The sequence below is a fragment of the Mustela putorius genome, unplaced genomic scaffold (assembly GCF_011764305.1).
Source record: "Mustela putorius furo isolate JIRA1106 unplaced genomic scaffold, ASM1176430v1.1 tig00003896_pilon_pilon_pilon, whole genome shotgun sequence".
Lineage (NCBI taxonomy): Eukaryota > Metazoa > Chordata > Mammalia > Carnivora > Mustelidae > Mustela > Mustela putorius.
Genome location: NW_025422045.1, coordinates 14492069 through 14511325, shown reverse-complemented (window position 1 = coordinate 14511325; position 19257 = coordinate 14492069). Strand labels below are relative to the sequence as shown.

Here is a 19257-nt window from a genome sequence, read left to right as displayed (position 1 = left end):
AAAGAAAGAGCTGGTAGAAGACCATGAAGCAGGAAGAAGATGGTGCACTAAGAAGCAGAAAGGAGGACAAAGAAAGGCCACTGTTGCAAAAGAGTGGCCAAATAGGAAAAAAAAATAGGCAAGAGAGAGAAGAAGGCCCAGAGATAGATCAAATGTCAACTGATCATCATTCTATTTGAGATATTATAAACATTTAAAATATTATTCTGGTTACAAGTAAAGAATCGGTTTAGAAGGCAAGAATGAAAGCAAGAGGACCAGTTAGGGAGCATTTGAAGTACCATAGACAAGAGAGGATGGTAGGTTAGGCTAGGAGGTGGAACAATTGATAGAGGTAAAATTGAATACCAAGGATATATTTTGGAGAAAATGTCAAGGGGACTTATTGATGGACTGGATATGAGAGATGAAAAGCAAAGATAACTCCTGAGATTTTGAATGGCATAACTGGGTGGATGGCTGTATAACTTACAAATATGGAGATAACTGGAAAAGATAAGGGTTAGAAATCAGACATTCGGCTTTAAACATTTTATTTTTTTCCTTTTAAAAATAAATAATATACTCATGTTTCAAAAATAAAAATTAAAAAATAACTTATACAATGAGAAATTTCCTTCACAATTCGGTCCTTCATTTGTCCATTTTGCCCCCCACACACATCTCCCCTTGTCCTCCATGTTACTTGTTATGCTCCACAAATAGGTGAAACCATATGATAATTGACTCTCTCTGCTTGACTTATTTCACTCAGCATAATCTCTTCCAGTCCCGTCCATGTTGCTACAAAAGTTGAGTATTTGTCCTTTCTGATGGAGGCATAATACTCCATAGTGTATATGGACCACATCTTCCTTATCCATTCGTCTGTTGAAGGGCATCTTGGTTCTTTCCACGGTTTGGCAACCGTGGCCATTGCTGCTATAAACATTGGAGTACAGATGTCCCTTCTTTTAACTACATCTGTATCTTTGGGTAAATAACCAGGAGTGCAATGGCAGGGTCATAGGGAAGTTCTATTTCTAATTTCTTGAGAAATCTCCACACTGTTCTCCAAAGTGGCTGCACCAACTTGCATTCCCACCAACAGTGTAAGAGGGTTCCCCTTTCTCCACATCCTCTCCAACACATGTTGTTTCCTGTTTTGCTAATTTTGGCCATTCTAACCGGTGTAAGGTGACATCACAATGTAGTTTTAACTTGAGTCTCCCTGACAGATAGTGATGAAGAACATTTTTTCGTATGTCTGATAGCCATTTGTATGTCTTTATTGGAGAAGTCTCTGTTCATATCTTCTGCCCATTTTTTGATATGATTGTTTTGTATGTGTTGAGAGTGAGGAGTTCATTATGGATCCTGGATATCAACCTTTTGTCTGTACTGTCATTTGCAAATATCTTCTCCCATTCCATGGATTTCCCCTTTGTTTTCTTGACTGTTTCCTTTGCTGTGCAAAAGCTTTGGATTTTGATGAAGTCCCAAAAGTTCATCTTCACTTTTGTTTCCTTTGCCTTTGGAGACATATCTTGAAAGAAGTTGCTGTGGCTGATATCGAAGGGATTACTGCCTATGTTCCCCTCTAGGATTCTCATGGATTCCTGTCTCACATTGAGGTCTTCTATCCATTTTGAGTTTATCTTTGTGTACGGTGTAAGAGAATGGTCAAGTTTCATTCTTCTACATATAGCTGTCCAGTTTTCCCAGCACCATTTATTAAAGAGACTGTCTTTTTTCCACTGTATATTTTTTCCTGTTTTGTCGAAGATTATTTGATCATAGAGTTGAGGGTCCATATCTGGGCTATCTACTCTGTTCCACCGGTCTATGTGTCTGTTTTTATGCCAGTGCCATGCTGTCTTGGTGATCACAGCTTTGTAGTAAAGCTTGAAATCAGGTAACGTGATGCCCCCCATTTTATTTTTGTTTTTCAGTATTTCCTTAGCAATTCAGGGTCTCTTATGATTTCATACAAATTTTTGGATTATTTGCTCCAGCTCTTTGAAGAATACTGGTGGAATTTTGATCAGAATGGCATTAAAAGTATAGACTGCTCTAGGCAGTATAGACATCTTAACATGTTTATTCTTCCAATCCAAGAGCATGGAATGGTCTTCCATCTATTTGTGTCTTCTTCAATTTCTATCATGAGTGTTCTATAGTTCCTTGAATACAGATCCTTTACCTCTTTGGTTAGGTGTATTCCCAGGTATCTTATGGTTCTTGGTGCTGTTGTAAATGGAATCTATTCTCTAATTTCCCTTTCTGTATTTTCATTTTTAGTGTATAAGAAAGCCACTGATTTCTGCACATTGACTTTGTATCCTGCCACATTGCTGAATTGTTGTATGAGTTTTAGTAGTTTGGGGGTGGAGTCTTTTGGGTTTTCCATATAAAGAATCATGTCATCTGCAAAGAGAGAGAGTTTGACGACTTCTTTACCAATTTGGATACCTTTTATTTCTCTTTGTTGTCTGATTGCTGTTGCTAGGACTTCTAATACTATGTTGAACAAGAGTGGTGAGAGTGGGCATCCTGGCCGTGTTCCTGATCTCAATGGGAAGGCTGCAAGCTTTTTCTCATTGAGGATGATATTTTCTGTGGGTCTTTCATAGATAGATTTGATGAAGTTCAGGAATGTTCCCTCTATCCCTGTACTTTGAAGCGTTTTAATCAGGAACAGATGCTGGATTTTGTCAAATGCTTTTTCTGCATCAATTGAGAGGACCATGTGGTGCTGGGAAAACTGGACAGCTATATAGAAGAATGAAACTCAACCATTCTCTTATACCATATACAAAGATAAACTCAAAATGGATAAAAGACCTCAACGTGAGACAGGAATCCATCATAACCCTAGAGGGGAACATAGGCAGTAACCTCTTCGATATCAGCCACAGCAACTTCTTTCAAGATATGTCTCCAAAGGCAAAGGAAACAAAGCGAAGATGAAATTTTGGGACTTCATCAAAATCAAAAGCTTCTGCACAGCAAAGGAAACAGTCAAGAAAACAAAGAGGCAACCCACGGAATGGGAGAAGATATTTGCAAATGACAATACAGACAAAAGGTTGATATCCAGGATCTATAATGAACATCTCAAACTCAACACACACAAAACGGACAATCATATCCAAAAATGGGCACAATATATGAACAGACACTTCTCCAATGAAGACATACAAATGGCTATCAGACACATTAAAAAATGTTCATCATCACTAGCCATCAGGGAGATTCAAATTAAAACCCCATTGAGATATCACCTTATACCATTTAGAATGGCCAAAATTAGCAAGACAGGAAACAACATGTGTTGGAGAGAATGTGGAGAAAAGGGAACCCTCCTACACTGTTGGTGGGAATGCAAGTTGGTGCAGCCACTTTGGACAAAAGTGTGGAGATTCCTCAAGAAATTAAAAATAGGGGCGCCTGGGTGGCTCAGTGGGTTAAGCCGCTGCCTTCGGCTCAGGTCATGATCTCAGGGTCCTGGGATCGAGTCCCGCATTGGGCTCTCTGCTCAGCAGGGAGCCTGCTTCCCTCTCTCTCTCTCTCTGCCTGCCTCTCCATCTACTTGTGATTTCTCTCTGTCAAATGAATAAATAAAATCTTTAAAAAAATAAGAAATTAAAAATAGATCTTCCCTATGACCCTGCCATTGCACTACTGGGTATTTACCCCAAAGATACAGATGTAGTGAAAAGAAGGGACATCTGTACCCCCAATGTTTATAGTAGCAATAGCCATGGTCGCCAAACTGTGGAAAGAACCAAGATGCCCTTCAACAGACGAATGGATAAGGAAGATGTGGTCCATAGACACTATGGAGTATTATGCATCCATCAGAAAGGATGAATACCCAACTTTTGTAGCAACATGGATGGGACTGGAAGAGATTATGCTGAGTGAAATAGCAAAGAGAATCAATTATCCTATGATTTCACTTATTTGTGGAGCATAGCAAATAGCATGGAGGACAAGGGGAGATGGAGAGGAGAAGGGAGTTGGGGGAAATTGGAAGGGGAGGTGAACCATGGGAGACTATGGACTCTGAAAAACAATCTGATGGTTTTGAAGGGGCGGGGGGTGGGAGGTTGTGGGAACCTGGTTTTGGCTATTAGAGAGGGCATGGATTGCATGGAGCACTGGGTGTGGTACAAAAACAATAAATACTGTTATGATGAAGAAAATTAAAAAAAAATAGAACACTGAGGAATCTTCAGCAAAAGGACAAAACAGTATAGTAATATACTTCTGAGCAGAGAGAGAAAAGAATGAGGTTAAGGGGCATATAGCATAATCCAAAGGAAATGGTAATACACTTATTTTTTAATGTTATAGGTGTGCCTGGATTTATATTACTATAATTTCTTTTTTTTAATTTTCTACTTCAATTCAATATTGTTAACATATAGTATATTACTAGTTTCACAGATAGAATTTAATTTTACAGATAGAATTTAGTTTCACAGAATCATTAAATTCATCAGTTCTATATAACATCCATTGCTCATTACATCAAGTGCCCTCCTTAATGACCATCACCCAGTTATCCCATATCCCCACCACTTCCCCTCAACTAACCATTAGTTTGTTTTCTATAGTTAGGAGTCTCTCTGTTTTTATCTTGTTTTTCTTTCCCTTCCCCTATATTCATGTGTTTTATTTCTTAAATTCCATATTTGAGTGAAACCATATGGTATACATTTTTCTTGGACTGACTTATTTTGCTTACCATAATGTCCTCTAGTTCCATCCACACTGTTGCATATGGCAAGACTTCATTCTCTTTGATGGCTGCGTATGCACGTGTGTGTGTATGCACACACATACATATATACATACATATATATACATACATACATACATACAACATACATACATACATACCACATCTCCTTTATTCATTCATCTGTCAATGGACATCTGGGCTCTGACCATATTTTGGCTGTTATGGACATTGCTGCTATAAACACTGGAGTGCATGTGCCACTTTGAATCAGTGTGTTTGTATCTTTTGAATAAATACCAAGTAGTGTAATTGCTGGGCCATAGGGTAGCCTTATTTTTAACTTTTTGAGGAACCTCCGTACTGTTTTCCAGAGTGGCTGCACCAGTTTGCATTCCTACCAACAGTGTAAGAAGGTTCCCCTTTCTGCACATCCTCACCAACATCTGTTGTTTCCTGGGTTGTTAATTTTAGCCATTGTGACAGGTAAGAGGTGGTATCTCATTGTGGTTTTGATTTCCCTGATGCTGAGTGATGTTGAGAATTTGTTCATGTGTCTGCTAGCAATTTGTATGTCTTTGTTGGAGAAATGTCTGTTAATGTCTTCTGCCCATTTCTTGACTGGATTTTTAGGGTTTTTTTTTTTTTGTATTGAATTTGGAAAATTCTTTATAGATTTTGGATACTAGCCCTTTGTTTGATATGTCATTTGCAAATATAGTCTCCCATTCTGCCAGTTCCCTTTTAGTTTTGTTGACTGTTTCCTTTGCTCCACAAATGTTTTTATAATAATTAGAGCAGAAATCAATAATAGAGAAATTTTAAAAAAGAACAGATCAATGAGATTAGGAGCTGGATCTTTGAAAGGCTTAGTATGTCTTTAATAAGACTAATAATTAATAAGTTAATTAATAATTAAGACTAATAACCCCCTAGCCAGAATTACCAAAAGGAAAAGAGAAAGGACTCAAATAAATAAAATTATGAATGGATGAGGAGAAATCATAACCAACACCAAAAAATATAAGAGAATATTATGAGGAATTACATGCCAATAAATTGGGCAATCTATAAGAAATGGATAAATTCCTAGAAGCATATAAACAACCATAACTGAAACTTTAAGGAAGAAATAGAAAACCTGAACAGACCCAAAACCAGCAAAGAAATTGAAGTAATAATCAAAAATCTCCCAACAATGAGAGTGCAGGACCAGGACCTAATGGCTTCCCAGGGGAACTCTACCAGACATTTCAAGAATAATACCTGGTCTTCTGAAATAGAAGGTAATAGGGAGGAAATAGGAGGGAAAACTTCCAAATTCATTCTTGGAGGCCAGTATTGCCTTGATCCCAAAACCAGACAAAGGCCATTCTCAAAGGAGAATTACAGACCAATATCCCTGATGAACATGGATACAAAAATATATTATTATAATTTCTATGCTTAGCATATCTTTTAATAGTTAATAAGATTTCATAAATTGCGGGGAAGTTCTATAACAAAACTTTATTTAGGGGAGTAAAAAAGTGGGAGAAAGTTTATCTTTTTTTTAAGATTTTATTTATTTATTTGACAGATAAATCACAAGTAGGCAGAGGGGCAGGCAGAGAAAGAGGGGGAATCAGGCTCCTCACTGAGCAGAGGGCCTGATTCCTCACTCTATCCCAGGACCCTGAGATCATGGCCTGAGCCAAAGGCAGAGGCTTTAACCCACTGAGCCACCCAGGCGCCCCAAGAAAGTTTATATAGTCGCTTCCTATGTCATTTCTAGAAGCCAAAGTCTATTAAAGTTGTTATTACTTGTGGAGCATAAGGAATAACACAAAGGACATTGGAAGATGGAGAGAAGTGAGATGGGGGAAATCAGAGGGGGATTAAAACCATGAGAGACTGTGGACTCTGAGAAACAAACTGAGGGTTTTTTTTGGGGGGGGGGGACAGGTGAGCCTGGTGGTGTGTATTATGGAGGGTATGTATTGCATGCAGCACTGGGTGTGGTGCATAATAAACAATGAATTTTGGATCACTGAGAAGAAATAAAATAAAATGGAAAAAAGTTGTAATTAAATAATTAAAGTATAAGTCATAGAAAGTAAATTAAAGACAAAAATTTTAATCACTACAATCTGAGTTGAAGAAGAGAAAAGAAAGGTATATACTATTTTTATCTTTGCTCATACAATGGACTTAATAGATATTACCTAAAGATTCCAGAAATGGTTTTATTATATGATATAAATAAAAACCCTGGGGGTGCCTGGGTGGCTCAGTGGGTTAAAGCCTCTGCCTTTGGCTCAGGTCATGATCCCAGGCTCCTGGGATCGAGCCCCATGTCAGGCTCTCTGCTTTCCGGGGGCCTGCTTCCTACTCTGTCTCTCTCTGCCTGCCACTTGTGATTTCTCTCTCTCTATCAAATAAGTAAAATCTTAAAATAAATAAATAAATACAAACCCTGGAAATTTGCTGTCTGATGAAGGATACATGACAAAATGTATAGAAGAATCTGGCTATTTCAGATACAGAGAAATTACAATAAGGAAACTAAAATCTAGAAACATAAATCATTTTTATTATGTATGTATATATCTTTTGTATTGTAGATTTTTTTCATGCTCTATTGTAAAATATTAGAGAAGTCTAATTCATTTCCAGACCATGAAAATTCAACTTAAAATTCAGGAATCATAATTTCAATCTGTATATTTGGATTCTTAGAAGAGAAGTCACTCTAGCTTTGAAGATGAAAGAGGATCATTCAAGAGAAAAAAAATCCCAAAGCAAAGAATAAACTTGATGCACCATCATTTTATCCTGTGTACCTGAGGTTATCATCATTCATTTATATTTTTTCATTTCTGATGCTCACAGATATCTGTTCCCCTCAAAATCTAATCATATTATGTTATCGAAGAAAACATAAGACTAAAGCTCAGAACACACAAAATGCTCTTGCTCTTTGATGGACAGAATCCTAGTTTTAAAATTGAAAGTTAATTTAAGCAAATAAATTTGTGTGGACTCAAATATTTTAATCTATCTTTTATTTTCTGAAGCAAAGTCAGTAATTGGGTTCTTAGTGTCAGGGAATAGTAAATTGATCTCTACTAAATAATTCACTAATGGATTATGAGAACCAGTACATCCAGGTCCCTTTCATATGTACTTAAAAAAATGGTTTAATAGGAAAGAATTTTGGATTATAGGGCTACAAAAACAACACCCTACTAACATAATTTTAACATGAGAAACAATTAGAAAATAGAGAAAACACACAAAATTGATAAAGGAGATAATAATGTTTAAAAATCACATAGCTAAATGTCTGTGAATTCCAGTCAAACTAGAATCCCTTTCCTCCAAGTCTGCTTTCACACTGAAGGATGTAAGTAGAGACTAGCTATAAACACCACTACTTGGCTGGAAACTTCCTCTGGAATGTGAAGGGGGCTCATGTAATAAACAAACTCTACTATGAATTCATAAAAATTGCTTCTAGGATGTGACAAAATCTTGAGTTCTGTGACCGATACTTATCTCTATCTTAATTTTTTTGTTGTTTTTTCACCAAATAGAGGGAAAAATTTGGTGAGATTTAAGAACTCAGATGAAAAGAGGTAGTGAAGGTGTTATTACTGCTGCAAATGCTTCCTACTTTAGGACAATGACCCTTGAAAGATTATTGAATATGCCACTTATCTTTCACTTCCCTTTGCATAAAATATATCTGTTGACCAACTTCCTCATGGCTGTCTTTACTTCCTTATTTCTCAAGGTGTAGATAATGGGATTAAGTAAAGGGAATATCACAGTATGGAACACAGACACCACCTTATCTAGGGAAAAAGAGTCAAAGGGTCGAGCATAAATGTAGATGGAAGGCCCAAACATAAACACCACAATGGTGATGTGGGAATAGCAGGTGGACATTGCCCGGCTGGTACTCTCACCTGAGCCTGAGTGTTTCTTCAGCATTGCCAGGAGGAAGGCATAGGACATTAGGAGAGCAATGAAACATACCACAGAGATCAGACCACTGCTAAAAATCATCACTAACTCCTCTGTGAAGGTATTGGTACAGGCGATACGGACTACCTGCGTGATGTCACAGAAGTAACTGTCTAACTCATTGGGCCCACAGAAAGGAAGTCGAACAATGAGAGCTACTTGTATTATAGAATGAATAAATCCCCCCAGCCAGGAGAGAGCCACCAGGATACAGCAGAGACGTCGATTCATGATGGTAGCATAGTGGAGAGGGCGGCAGATAGCAGCATAGCGGTCAAAGGCCATTACTGTGAGCAGGAACATCTCGGAGGCCCCAACGAAGTGCAAGAAGAAGAGCTGTGTAATGCACCCACCAAAGGAAATTCTTTTCCTTTCCACAAAGAAGTCTACGAGCATTTTAGGGGCTGTGATGGAGGAGTACCAAATGTCAAGGAAGGCCAGATTAGCCAACAGGAAATACATGGGTGAGGTCAGATGAGGGTCAAGCCTGATGGTACAAATAATAAGAATATTTCCTGGAAGGATGAACAGATAGAAGGATAAAAATATAACAAATAGGACTAGCTGTACCTCTCGAGTCTGGGATAGGCCAGTGAGAACAAATTCTGTCAGCCTTGTGTAATTCGCCGGTTCCATTTCTTCACTTGTTTTTAATAATATGGCTATAAAAGAAAAATTACAATTATCCCAAATAGGATTGAAATAGATTTATTTTACTGCTGTTGAAATCATCAGATTGATCTGTGTCATTAAGGAACTGTATTAAGATACATTTAATTGTCCCATTTGATACCTGATAAGCCAAGACAGGGAAAGATTGAGTGATGACATGAAAAATTAGAAACATTGAAGCCATATGACATATGTCACATATCTGAAACCAAAATCTCAATCTATTAATGTTATTAATTTTGTATTAATCTATTTTTTAATGAAACTCAGCAGAGCAGTAATGCTTTCCCTATATACCTACCTTAGTAAGCAGTATGAGAGAAGCTAAATGGTAGACTGGTAACAAGAAAATCTAGTTATTTCTAGATTTTTTGTTGATGTTAAGAAATCTAGCCAACTTGGAAACTTATGCTGTTGTCTAACGTTGGGCACACTGATCTGGCAGTATTTTCAGTTTAATCTTTCATAAAGATCTCAGGGCTTCATGTATGGTGGTGAATGGACATTTTTTCCTTAACCAAATCTTATATAGCTTAATCCTTGGCAATAGGCAAGCAGCCACAATATGCAACAACACAGGGTCATATATGAAAATCCCTCAGGCTCTGACCAGATGCCATTATTCCACTGATCATGCAGTTTATCTACTGTTCCAGGAAGGTAGGAAGAAGATATTGTGATCTGAGAAATGGATATGCTTGCCACCCAGGCTGACCCATTCTGTCACTTCAAGGTGTGAGAATAAAATTATTGCTAAAGTTTTCCTCAAGTCCTAGTATTGAACATACCAACATACCACTATTAGATACAACAAAACCATCAAATAAAAATAAGATAATCAGGGCACCTGGATGGCTCAGTGGGTTAAAGCCTCTGCTTTTGGCTCAGATCATGATCCCAGAGTCCTGGGATCGAGTCCCACATTGGGCTCTCTGCTCTGCAGGGAGCCTGCTTTCCTTCCTCTCTCTCTCTGCCTGCCTTTCTGCCCACTTATGACCTCTTCTGTCAAATAAATTTAAATTTATTTAAATTTATCAAATAAAATTAAAGAATACTGGTGGAATTTTGTTCAGAATGGCATTAAAAGTATAGATTGATCTAGGCAGTATAGACATTTTAACAATGTTTATTCTTCCAATCCAAGAGCATGGAATGGTCTTACAACTTTTTGTGGCTTCTTCAATTTCCTTCATGAGTGTTCTGTAGTTCCTCAAGTACAGATCCTTTACCTCTTTTGTTAGGTTTATTCCCAGGTATCTTATGGTTCTTGGTGCTATAGTAAATGAAATCGATTCTCTAATTTCCCTTTCTGTATTTTCATTTTTAGTGTATAAGAAAGCCACTGATTTCTGCACATTGACTTTCTATCCTGCCATGTTGCTGAATTGCTGTATGAATCCAATCCATCAGAAACCTAGAGGAGAACATAGGCAGTAATCTCTTCTATATCAGCCACAGTAACTTCTTTCAAGATATGTTTCCAAAGGCAAAGGAAACAAAAGTGAAAATAAACTTTTGGGACTTCATCAAAATCAAAAGCTTCTGCACAGCAAAGGAAAAAGTCAAAAAAACAAAGAGGCAACCCACGGAATGGGAGAAGATATTTGCAAATGACAGTACAGACAAAAGGTTGATATCCAGGATCTATAATGAACTCCTCAAATTCAACACACACAAAACAGGCAATCATATTAAAAAGCCCTATGACCCTGCCATTGCACTCCTAGGTATTTACCCCAAAGATACAGATGTAGTGAAAAGAAGGGCCATCTGTACCCCAATGTTTATAGCAGCAATGGCCATGGTCGCCAAACTGTGGAAAGAACCAAGATGCCCTTCAATGGATGAATGGATAAGGAAGATGTGGTCCATAGACACTGTGGAGTATTATGCCTCCAACAGAAAGGATAAATACCCAACTTTTGTAGCAACATGGACAGAACTGGAAGAGATTATGCTGAGTGAAATAAGTCAAGCAGAGAGAGTCAATTATCCTATGGTTTCACTTATTTGTGGAGCATAACAAATATCATGGAGAACAAGAGGTGTTAGAGAGGAGAAGGGATTTGGGGTAAATTGAAAGGGGAGTTTAATCATGAGAGACTATGGACCCTGAAAAACAATCTGAGGGGTTTGAAGTGGCAGAGGTGTGGGAGGTTGGGGTACCAGGTGGTGGGTATTATAGAGGGCACAGATTACATGAAGCACTGGGTGTGGTGAAAAAATAATGAATACTGTTTTTCTGAAAATAAATAAATTGAAAAAAAATGGGCAGAAGATATGAACAGAGACTTCTCCAATGAAGACATACAAATGGCTATCAGACACATGAAAAAATGTTCATCATCACTAGCCATCAGGGAGATTCAAATTAAAACCACATTGAGATATAACCTTACACCAGTTAGAATGGCCAAAATTAACAAGACAGGAAACAACATGTGTTGGAGGGGATGTGGAGAAAGGGGAACCCTCTTACACTGTTGGTGGGAATGCAGGTTGGTGCAGCCTCTTTGGAAAGCAGTGTGGAGATTTCTCAAGAAATTAAAAATAGAGCTTCCCTATGAGCCTGCCATTGCACTACTGGGTATTTACCCCAAAGATACAGATGTCATGAAAAGAAGGACCATCTGTACCCCAATGTTTATAGCAGCAATAGCCGTAGTCGCCAAACTGTGGAAAGAACCAAGATGCCCTTCAACGGACAAATGGATAAGGAAAATGTGGTCCATAGACACTATGGAGTATTATGCCTCCATCAGAAAGGATGAATACCCAACTTTTGTAGCAACATGGACAGGACTGGAAGAGATTATGCTGGGTGAAATAAGTCAAGCAAAGAGAGTCAATTATCATATGGTTTCACCTATTTGTGGAGCATAACAAATATAATGGAGGACAAGGGGTGTTCGAGTGGAGAAGGGATTTGAGGTAAATTGGAAGGGGAGGTGAATCATGAGAGACTATGGACTCTGAAAAACAATCTGAGGGGTTTGAAGTGGCGGGGGGCTGGGGGGGTGGGAAGTTGAAGTACCAGGTGGTGCGTATTATCCAGGGCACAGATTGCATGGAGTACTGGGTGTGGTGAAAAAATAATGAATACTGTTATGCTGAAAATAAATTTAATTTAAAAAATTTAAAAAAAAGATAATCATTCACTTTACCAAATATGCTTCCTCTTTTAAGTAATATAAAAACTGTCCGTCAAAGCAAGTATTTGTTATAACAAACAGCCAATATTGAAGAGTTGTTTCTGTTCTAAGATGTGCTATTTTATAATATTGTCTATCCTCAGGAGGTAAGCATAAAAAAACAAAGTTAAAATTCTATAAAACCAATAAATAAATAAATAAATAAACAAACAAACAAACAAAGATTCTGTAAAACCAAAACCAAATAGATATAATAGCATCCAGGCATTAAACTTATGTATACTATTAACTGAAGAAACCCAGTGTTTCTTCCCTGAAATCTACTGACTCAATTTGTGCATAATTTTAACAGACATAGACATATGCCTTCCTGATCTGTTAAAAAGGCATTCATAAAGAAGGGATGATTCACTATAGGTAGATACACAGAGAAAAGACCAGTACTTAGCAGGAATATGACACAAAAAGCAGAAAACAAAACACTCAGAAAGCTCAGCATTATGGGACTATTTAACAAAGGGTAAATATTCCCACATCCATGAATAGCTCAGGGTGGACCTCAGTGTTTTAATTAATCATATTTAGTAAATAAATTGAAGTAGGATTAGATGTGGCTTAAACTACAGATAAAGCAAAAGCTCTTGAGAAAAATAAAGTGTTTTCTTTAGAAAATATTTACGAGATGCAATTGGCAGGATTTAGTGTTAAATTGTAGTCATTACTGTCATACTACCAAAGCCAATTGGAATTTGAACACCATTATGGCAAGCTATTAAAAAGGTAACTTTTTAACAGACTTTGGCTTCTAGAAATGACATAGGAAGCGACTATTATAAACTTTCTTGTGGTGCCTGGGTGGCTCAGTGGCTTAAATCCTCTGCCTTCAGCTCAGGTCATGATCCCAGGGTCCTGGGATGGAGCCCCACATCGGGCTCTCGGCTCAGCAGGGAGCCTGCTTCCCTTTCTCTCTCTGCCTGCCTTTTTGCCTACTTGTGATCTCTGTCTGTCAAATAAATAAATAAAATCTTTAAAAAAAATAAAAAGGTAACTTTATGTCTTCTATGTCTAAAATGAGGTTCATCCAGCATATTCAGGTTTTTAATAAAATTTGAATGGATCTGCCATAAATATTTAGGAATGCTCTATTTGCACTCTAAGAAAAGTTTGGGGTTGTGCAATATAATCTGGAGCAAGAAATTATGTTTATGGGAACTCTGAGAGGAGATAAGCCATCCATGGAGGCTAGGTTAGGGCATTTCCTTCCTAGGCTGTCATCTAGAAAGAGTTAGCTATCCTAAGCCAGCACTTACTCTTAGAGTAGCCGTATTGGTTGGTCAAGCAGGTTTTACTTTACCCTGGCTACACTATACCTGCCAAGCCTGTTTCTCTTTTTATTCTCTTTAAATAGAAATTATATATATTTAAGGTGTACAACACAATAATCTGATAGACATATACATAGTGAAATGAGTACTATCATCAATTAACAGAATCTCTTCACATAATTTTTTCCATTTTTTTTCAGTTTTCAGTTTTCACAGGTTTTTCAGTTACAAGAATACCTGAAATTTACTCTCTTAGCAAATTTCAGCATTATTCTGTACATTAGTCATTATTATGTACATTAGATCTCTAAACCTATTCATTCATCCTTCATAATTGCAACTTTGTTTTTGAGCAACATCTCCCTATCCCCCACCTCCTTGTCCCCGGTAACAACCATTCTACTCTCACATGGAAAAAGGAAATGTGATATAAAAATAATATAATAATAATTATGTCTATAATTCTGTCATTTAAAGAAGAGATTATAAAACATTAACTGTTATCCATTTGCAACAGTATGGATGAACCTGAGGGATGTTATGCTAAGTGAAATTAGCCAAACAAAGAAATGCTGCATGACTCACTTATATGTGAAATCTAAAAAAACCTGTTCCTGTTCCTCTTTTAACAACATCTAGTGAATTCCCATTCTGTGTTTAATCTGCAGGGATATAGTATCTAGAGGATGACTATGGAGAGAGCTGGAAGTACAGAGGCTTTCCCTACAGGTGAGTGAACTGTGAACACTCCTCAAGGGAACAAATGCTTTGGGGAAAAGTAAGAATCTGTGCAGAACTTCTTCCTTACCCACAATCCAGTGTTCATCCATGTATCTAGCCAAGCTTTTAGTAATCACATAGAATAGTTATCTTGCCAATTTGAGGAATTAGGGAGTTTAGCACAGAGATCCTGAAACAGATTAAATGACTCAAAGGATACTGGATTAACCTCATACAAGAGGCATTTTTAAAATATTAGCTATCATCATAACCACTGTCGATGCTCTTTCCTTAGATAAAGATGTAAATGAAGAAGTCAGTATCTCCCAGAGTAAAAGTTACTTATCATAGCCCTTCCTGGAAACAAAAAGCTTGCAAAGCAAAGAACTGCTTTCAGACCCTGCTTTAGTAACATAATATGGAAGGAGCAAGCTGAAACTGAGAGGCTGGGAAAATGGAAGAGAAGGAAATGTACTGATGAAGGGGAAGAAAGCTGTAAAAGAAAGAGGCAGTTATTAGTCCTTCATTTCTTCTGAGGATGAAAACTGTCGATCTTTATGGGTCACATTGCCACTGGTGAGTATTCATTTAAATGAAAAGCAAAATAATTTTATAAAATGAAGAAGGAAAACATTGATAAATAGATTCAAATGAAGATTTATTGAAAATTCTTCCCTAAAGAATGGTACTTCAGCCCTCCAAACCTGGCGATCATGGGACTATGGTGAAGGCTATGTGGTAGAACTTTAGCCTTCCCTGAGCTAGGGGACAGAGCAAAGGAAATCCTGAGAAATAGGGACTAAGGTCAAGTGAGGAAGGGATACAGGAGGCAAGCATAAAAAGAGGATACTGGATTTTTATTATTTTTTTAAGATTTTATTTATTTTTTTGACACCAAGAGACACAGTTAGAGAGGGAACAGAAACAGGGGTAGTGGGAGAGGGAGAATCAGGCTTCCCACTGAGCAGAAAGCTTGTTGCAGGGCTCGATCCCAGGACCCTGGGATCATGACCTGAGCTGAAGGAAGACGCCCAATGACTCAGCCACCCAGGTGCCCCAATAATGGATTTTTAGAAAACAGAAATACATGGAGTTTATTTTTAAAGAATACTCTACCTCAGTAAGATCCATTTTAGAGCAAACCATTCAAAAAGATTTTTAGAACAGTAGGATAAGGAATCATAAAAACAAAGTCATTATTTGAAACATTTTATCTTTATGAGTCTTACATATGTTGCATATAGACATGCACATATAATATTATATATTCCTTTAATTTCTTCAAAGTCCTTACAAAGAATTGAATTTTAGAAAGTGTGGGGTACTTATATGGCATATATTCAAGTTTGAAAGGCAGCTTTAAAGAGCACTGAAGAAGAATTAAGACATATGGATTCCTATGACAGCTCAGCCACCAAAATCTTTGTGACTTTATGAAGGTCATTCAACTTCATTCTGAAATAGATTCTTCCTAGCAACATAAGGAATTTCAACTAGAATTTTAATGAATAGTTTAGCTATATAATTATAGGATTCTATGAAGATAAGAGTGGATTGAGAGTGAAGGCCCCAAGAAGGTCTATTAAGAACGATGTGGGGGACAATGTGTAGGAACAGTGATTTAATCATCATTGTGAATATACACAACATGTAAAAGAAATAACTTATATTCATTTTTCCTATTCCTAAGACATTGAACTTACCTATCTTACTCTGTAAGGAGATATTCTGTGACCTCTGAGACTACTCTGTAAGGAGATAGTATACAAAAATACTCTCACCATATAGAGGGATATATGGAGACCAGGGATCTTGAGTCTCACAGATAAACCAACAGCAGAGAATACCGAAATGTAGCTATTATCTTGATTTCCTATATACTTTGTGGCCCATAGTAAACGAGGCAACAAGAAAGCATTAGGATCAGAAAAGGTCTGATTTCAATAGGAAAGGATCATTTGCTGCTTGTGCATTAGATGTAGTGAAAAGAAGGGCCATCTGTACCCCAATGCTTATAGCAGCAATGGCCATGGTCGCCAAACTGTGGAAAGAACCAAGATGCCCTTCAACGGATGAATGGATAAGGAAAATGTGGTCCATAGACACTATAGAGTATTATGCCTCCATCAGAAAGAATGAATACCCAACTTTTGTAGCAACATGGACGGGACTGGAAGAGATTATGCTGAGTAAAATCAGTCAAGCAGAGAGAGTCAATTATCATATGGTTTCACTTATTTGTGGAGCATAACAAATAGCATGGAGGACATGGGGAGATAGAGAGGAGAAGGGAGTTGGGGGAAATTGGAAGGGGAGGTGAACCATGAGAGACTATGGACTCGGAAAAACAATCTGAGGGTTTTGAAGGGGCTGGGGGTGGGAGGTTGGGGTACCAGGTGGTGGGTATTATAGAGGACATGGATTGCATGGAGCACTGGGTGTGGTGCAAAAATTATGAATAATGTTATGCTGAAAATAAAAAATAAATTTAAAAAAATAGATAATGTAGTGTGGGTACTTTGGTTCTAATCTCAGCTGACCAGTTACTAGCTATGTGACCTTGAGCAACTCATTTCTCTCCCTTAATGTGTCCATTAGTGCAATGGAGATAGTAATAGTATCTACCTCATAGGTATGATTGTAGGGATTAATGAACTAATGCATGTAAAGCTCAGAAAAAATACCTGGTATATAATTCATACTTATTTAAATGATTATTACTATTGTCATCATGATGATAATGATGCTTATACTTCCTTTGAAAGAAATAAGTTTATTAGAGAAACTATTTTTCTTATATTTAATATCTAAAATATTGCCCTTTAATGTCTGTTTAGACTTCTCTCTCCCCACTCTATCCTCAACTACTCTCCTTGGATCCAGAAGACTAAATCTGAGAAACAGCTTAGAGAATAGGCCAGGAACATTTGACTTCTAATCACTACCATCTCCTCCTGTTTTCCTCAAACTACAATCCTATGTGACTACTGATAAGTCACTATTTTTGGGGAGCCTGGGTAGCTCAGTCCATTAAGAGTCTGATTCTTGGTTTCAGCTTGGGCATATTTTCATGGTTCACAATCTCATAGGTCATGATATCAAGCCCAGCATTGGGCTCCCCATTCAGTGGGAAGTCTGCTTCGTTCTCACCTTCTGCCTTCTGCCTTCTGTCCCTCCCCCAACTTGTGCACATTCTATTTCTGCCTAAAAATAAATACATATTTTTTAATCACTATTGTTAAATCATCTGCCTAGTCTCAGAAGGCCTTTTTTCCAAAATGCCTGAAATTCTTATGAATAATTTCTAGCAAACACCAGAGAAATATGGGCTTCCATAGTAATACTCCATTCACATATCAAAACAAAAACAACCACATAAACAAAAAAAAACACTTACTCATTGCATTGTACTTTTTCAGTTTATATTTGAGCAAAAGTATAACTGAAACTCTGAGTCCCTTAAATATATGAAGCATGTCTCATTTATATATCTATCTAGTGCCTAAAATAACTTCTGGCACACTACAGTCCTTAATATGTGTTTGTCAGATGGATGAATGGATGGATTTGTAAGTGAATAAACTAGCTGATGATATTATAGAAAAAATTGTAAAATATTTCCAAGTTTAATTGTTTTATCAGACTCTGCTTCATGATTCCTGAATTTGTTTTCTGGAATCCTCTAAGATACCTATTTTACCCATATTAATTTCAAATAAGAGTCTCTTTGCTTTTAAGGGATTTTTTTCTTTATTCACCTCCAGAGTTGCTACTACCAACTCCATCCCTCCAAAATGAAACATGTCAGGCCCTATCTCTCCCATCTACTTTACAGTGGCCATTTTGAAAAACCATAAGTCAGGTTTTTACTGACTTTATTTTAGGAATGACAAGATTCAAAATTTTGGAAGATTGTTTTAATGATTTGGTACTCCCTGAAGACCCATAAATCAGAAAAACCTTCTTTAATTTAGACTTTTTAAGAGTGGCTCACCCTGTAAATATGAGATGGCCATATTATCTTCTCAATTTCCTGTTCAGCCTTTGTTCAAAATGCCTTACCTGTGGGAATGAAGCAAAAGAAGAAATTGTTTGTCCACCATGGTTAAGGTCTACTCTATATGATCACTAAGTTTTCCTAACACCTTTCCTTGCTAGAAGCTTCTGCTTCTTACCACTATTCTTTGAGTACTTCACAGAGTTATTCCCATTATTATGTATACCCCATTTCTCAAAAAACAGAGTACTTTATGTAAATAATATAATGCCAAACTTCTACCTACCACTTGCTGGCAACAGTTTTGGTATAGCCAGGGACTATAGAGGAGGTAGAGGTTCCTCTTCCCCCATCTACAGCAGAAAGCTTTGTCTTCTATATTTTGGTATATATCAGTTCTTTCCATGATGTAACAATGAGCTGACTAGTATCATGGATTGTGACGGAGAAAATCAAGTCTCTAGAGGCCAGGGCCAGCCAGCCAGGAATCAAAACACTGAGGGAATAATTTAAAAGTTGATGTGTTCCTCATCCAAAGAACAGAAAAACACATCTGAATTTCCCAGAACAAGTAAAGAAAATGGCTTATTTTCCTAGATTAGAAGTAGAAAATGTTATGATGTGTAATATGCCCTCTAGACTATGATGTGCATTTCC

The 19257-nt window shown here is 37.3% G+C and overlaps 1 protein-coding gene across 1 annotated transcript; it reads right to left on the bottom strand.

Moving 5' to 3' along the window:
* Positions 1 to 8428: 8428 nt before the first annotated feature.
* LOC101679881 (olfactory receptor 4M1) lies at positions 8429 to 9370 on the bottom strand. The gene has a single exon (XM_004781749.2). The coding sequence runs from the start codon at positions 9368 to 9370 to the stop codon at positions 8429 to 8431; it is 942 nt and encodes a 313-aa protein (XP_004781806.2).
* Positions 9371 to 19257: the final 9887 nt, after the last annotated feature.

Coding starts and splice junctions, on each gene's coding strand:
- LOC101679881 (XM_004781749.2), bottom strand. CDS start 9,370: ATGGAACCGGCGAATTACACAAGGCTGACAGAATTTGTTCTCACTGGC.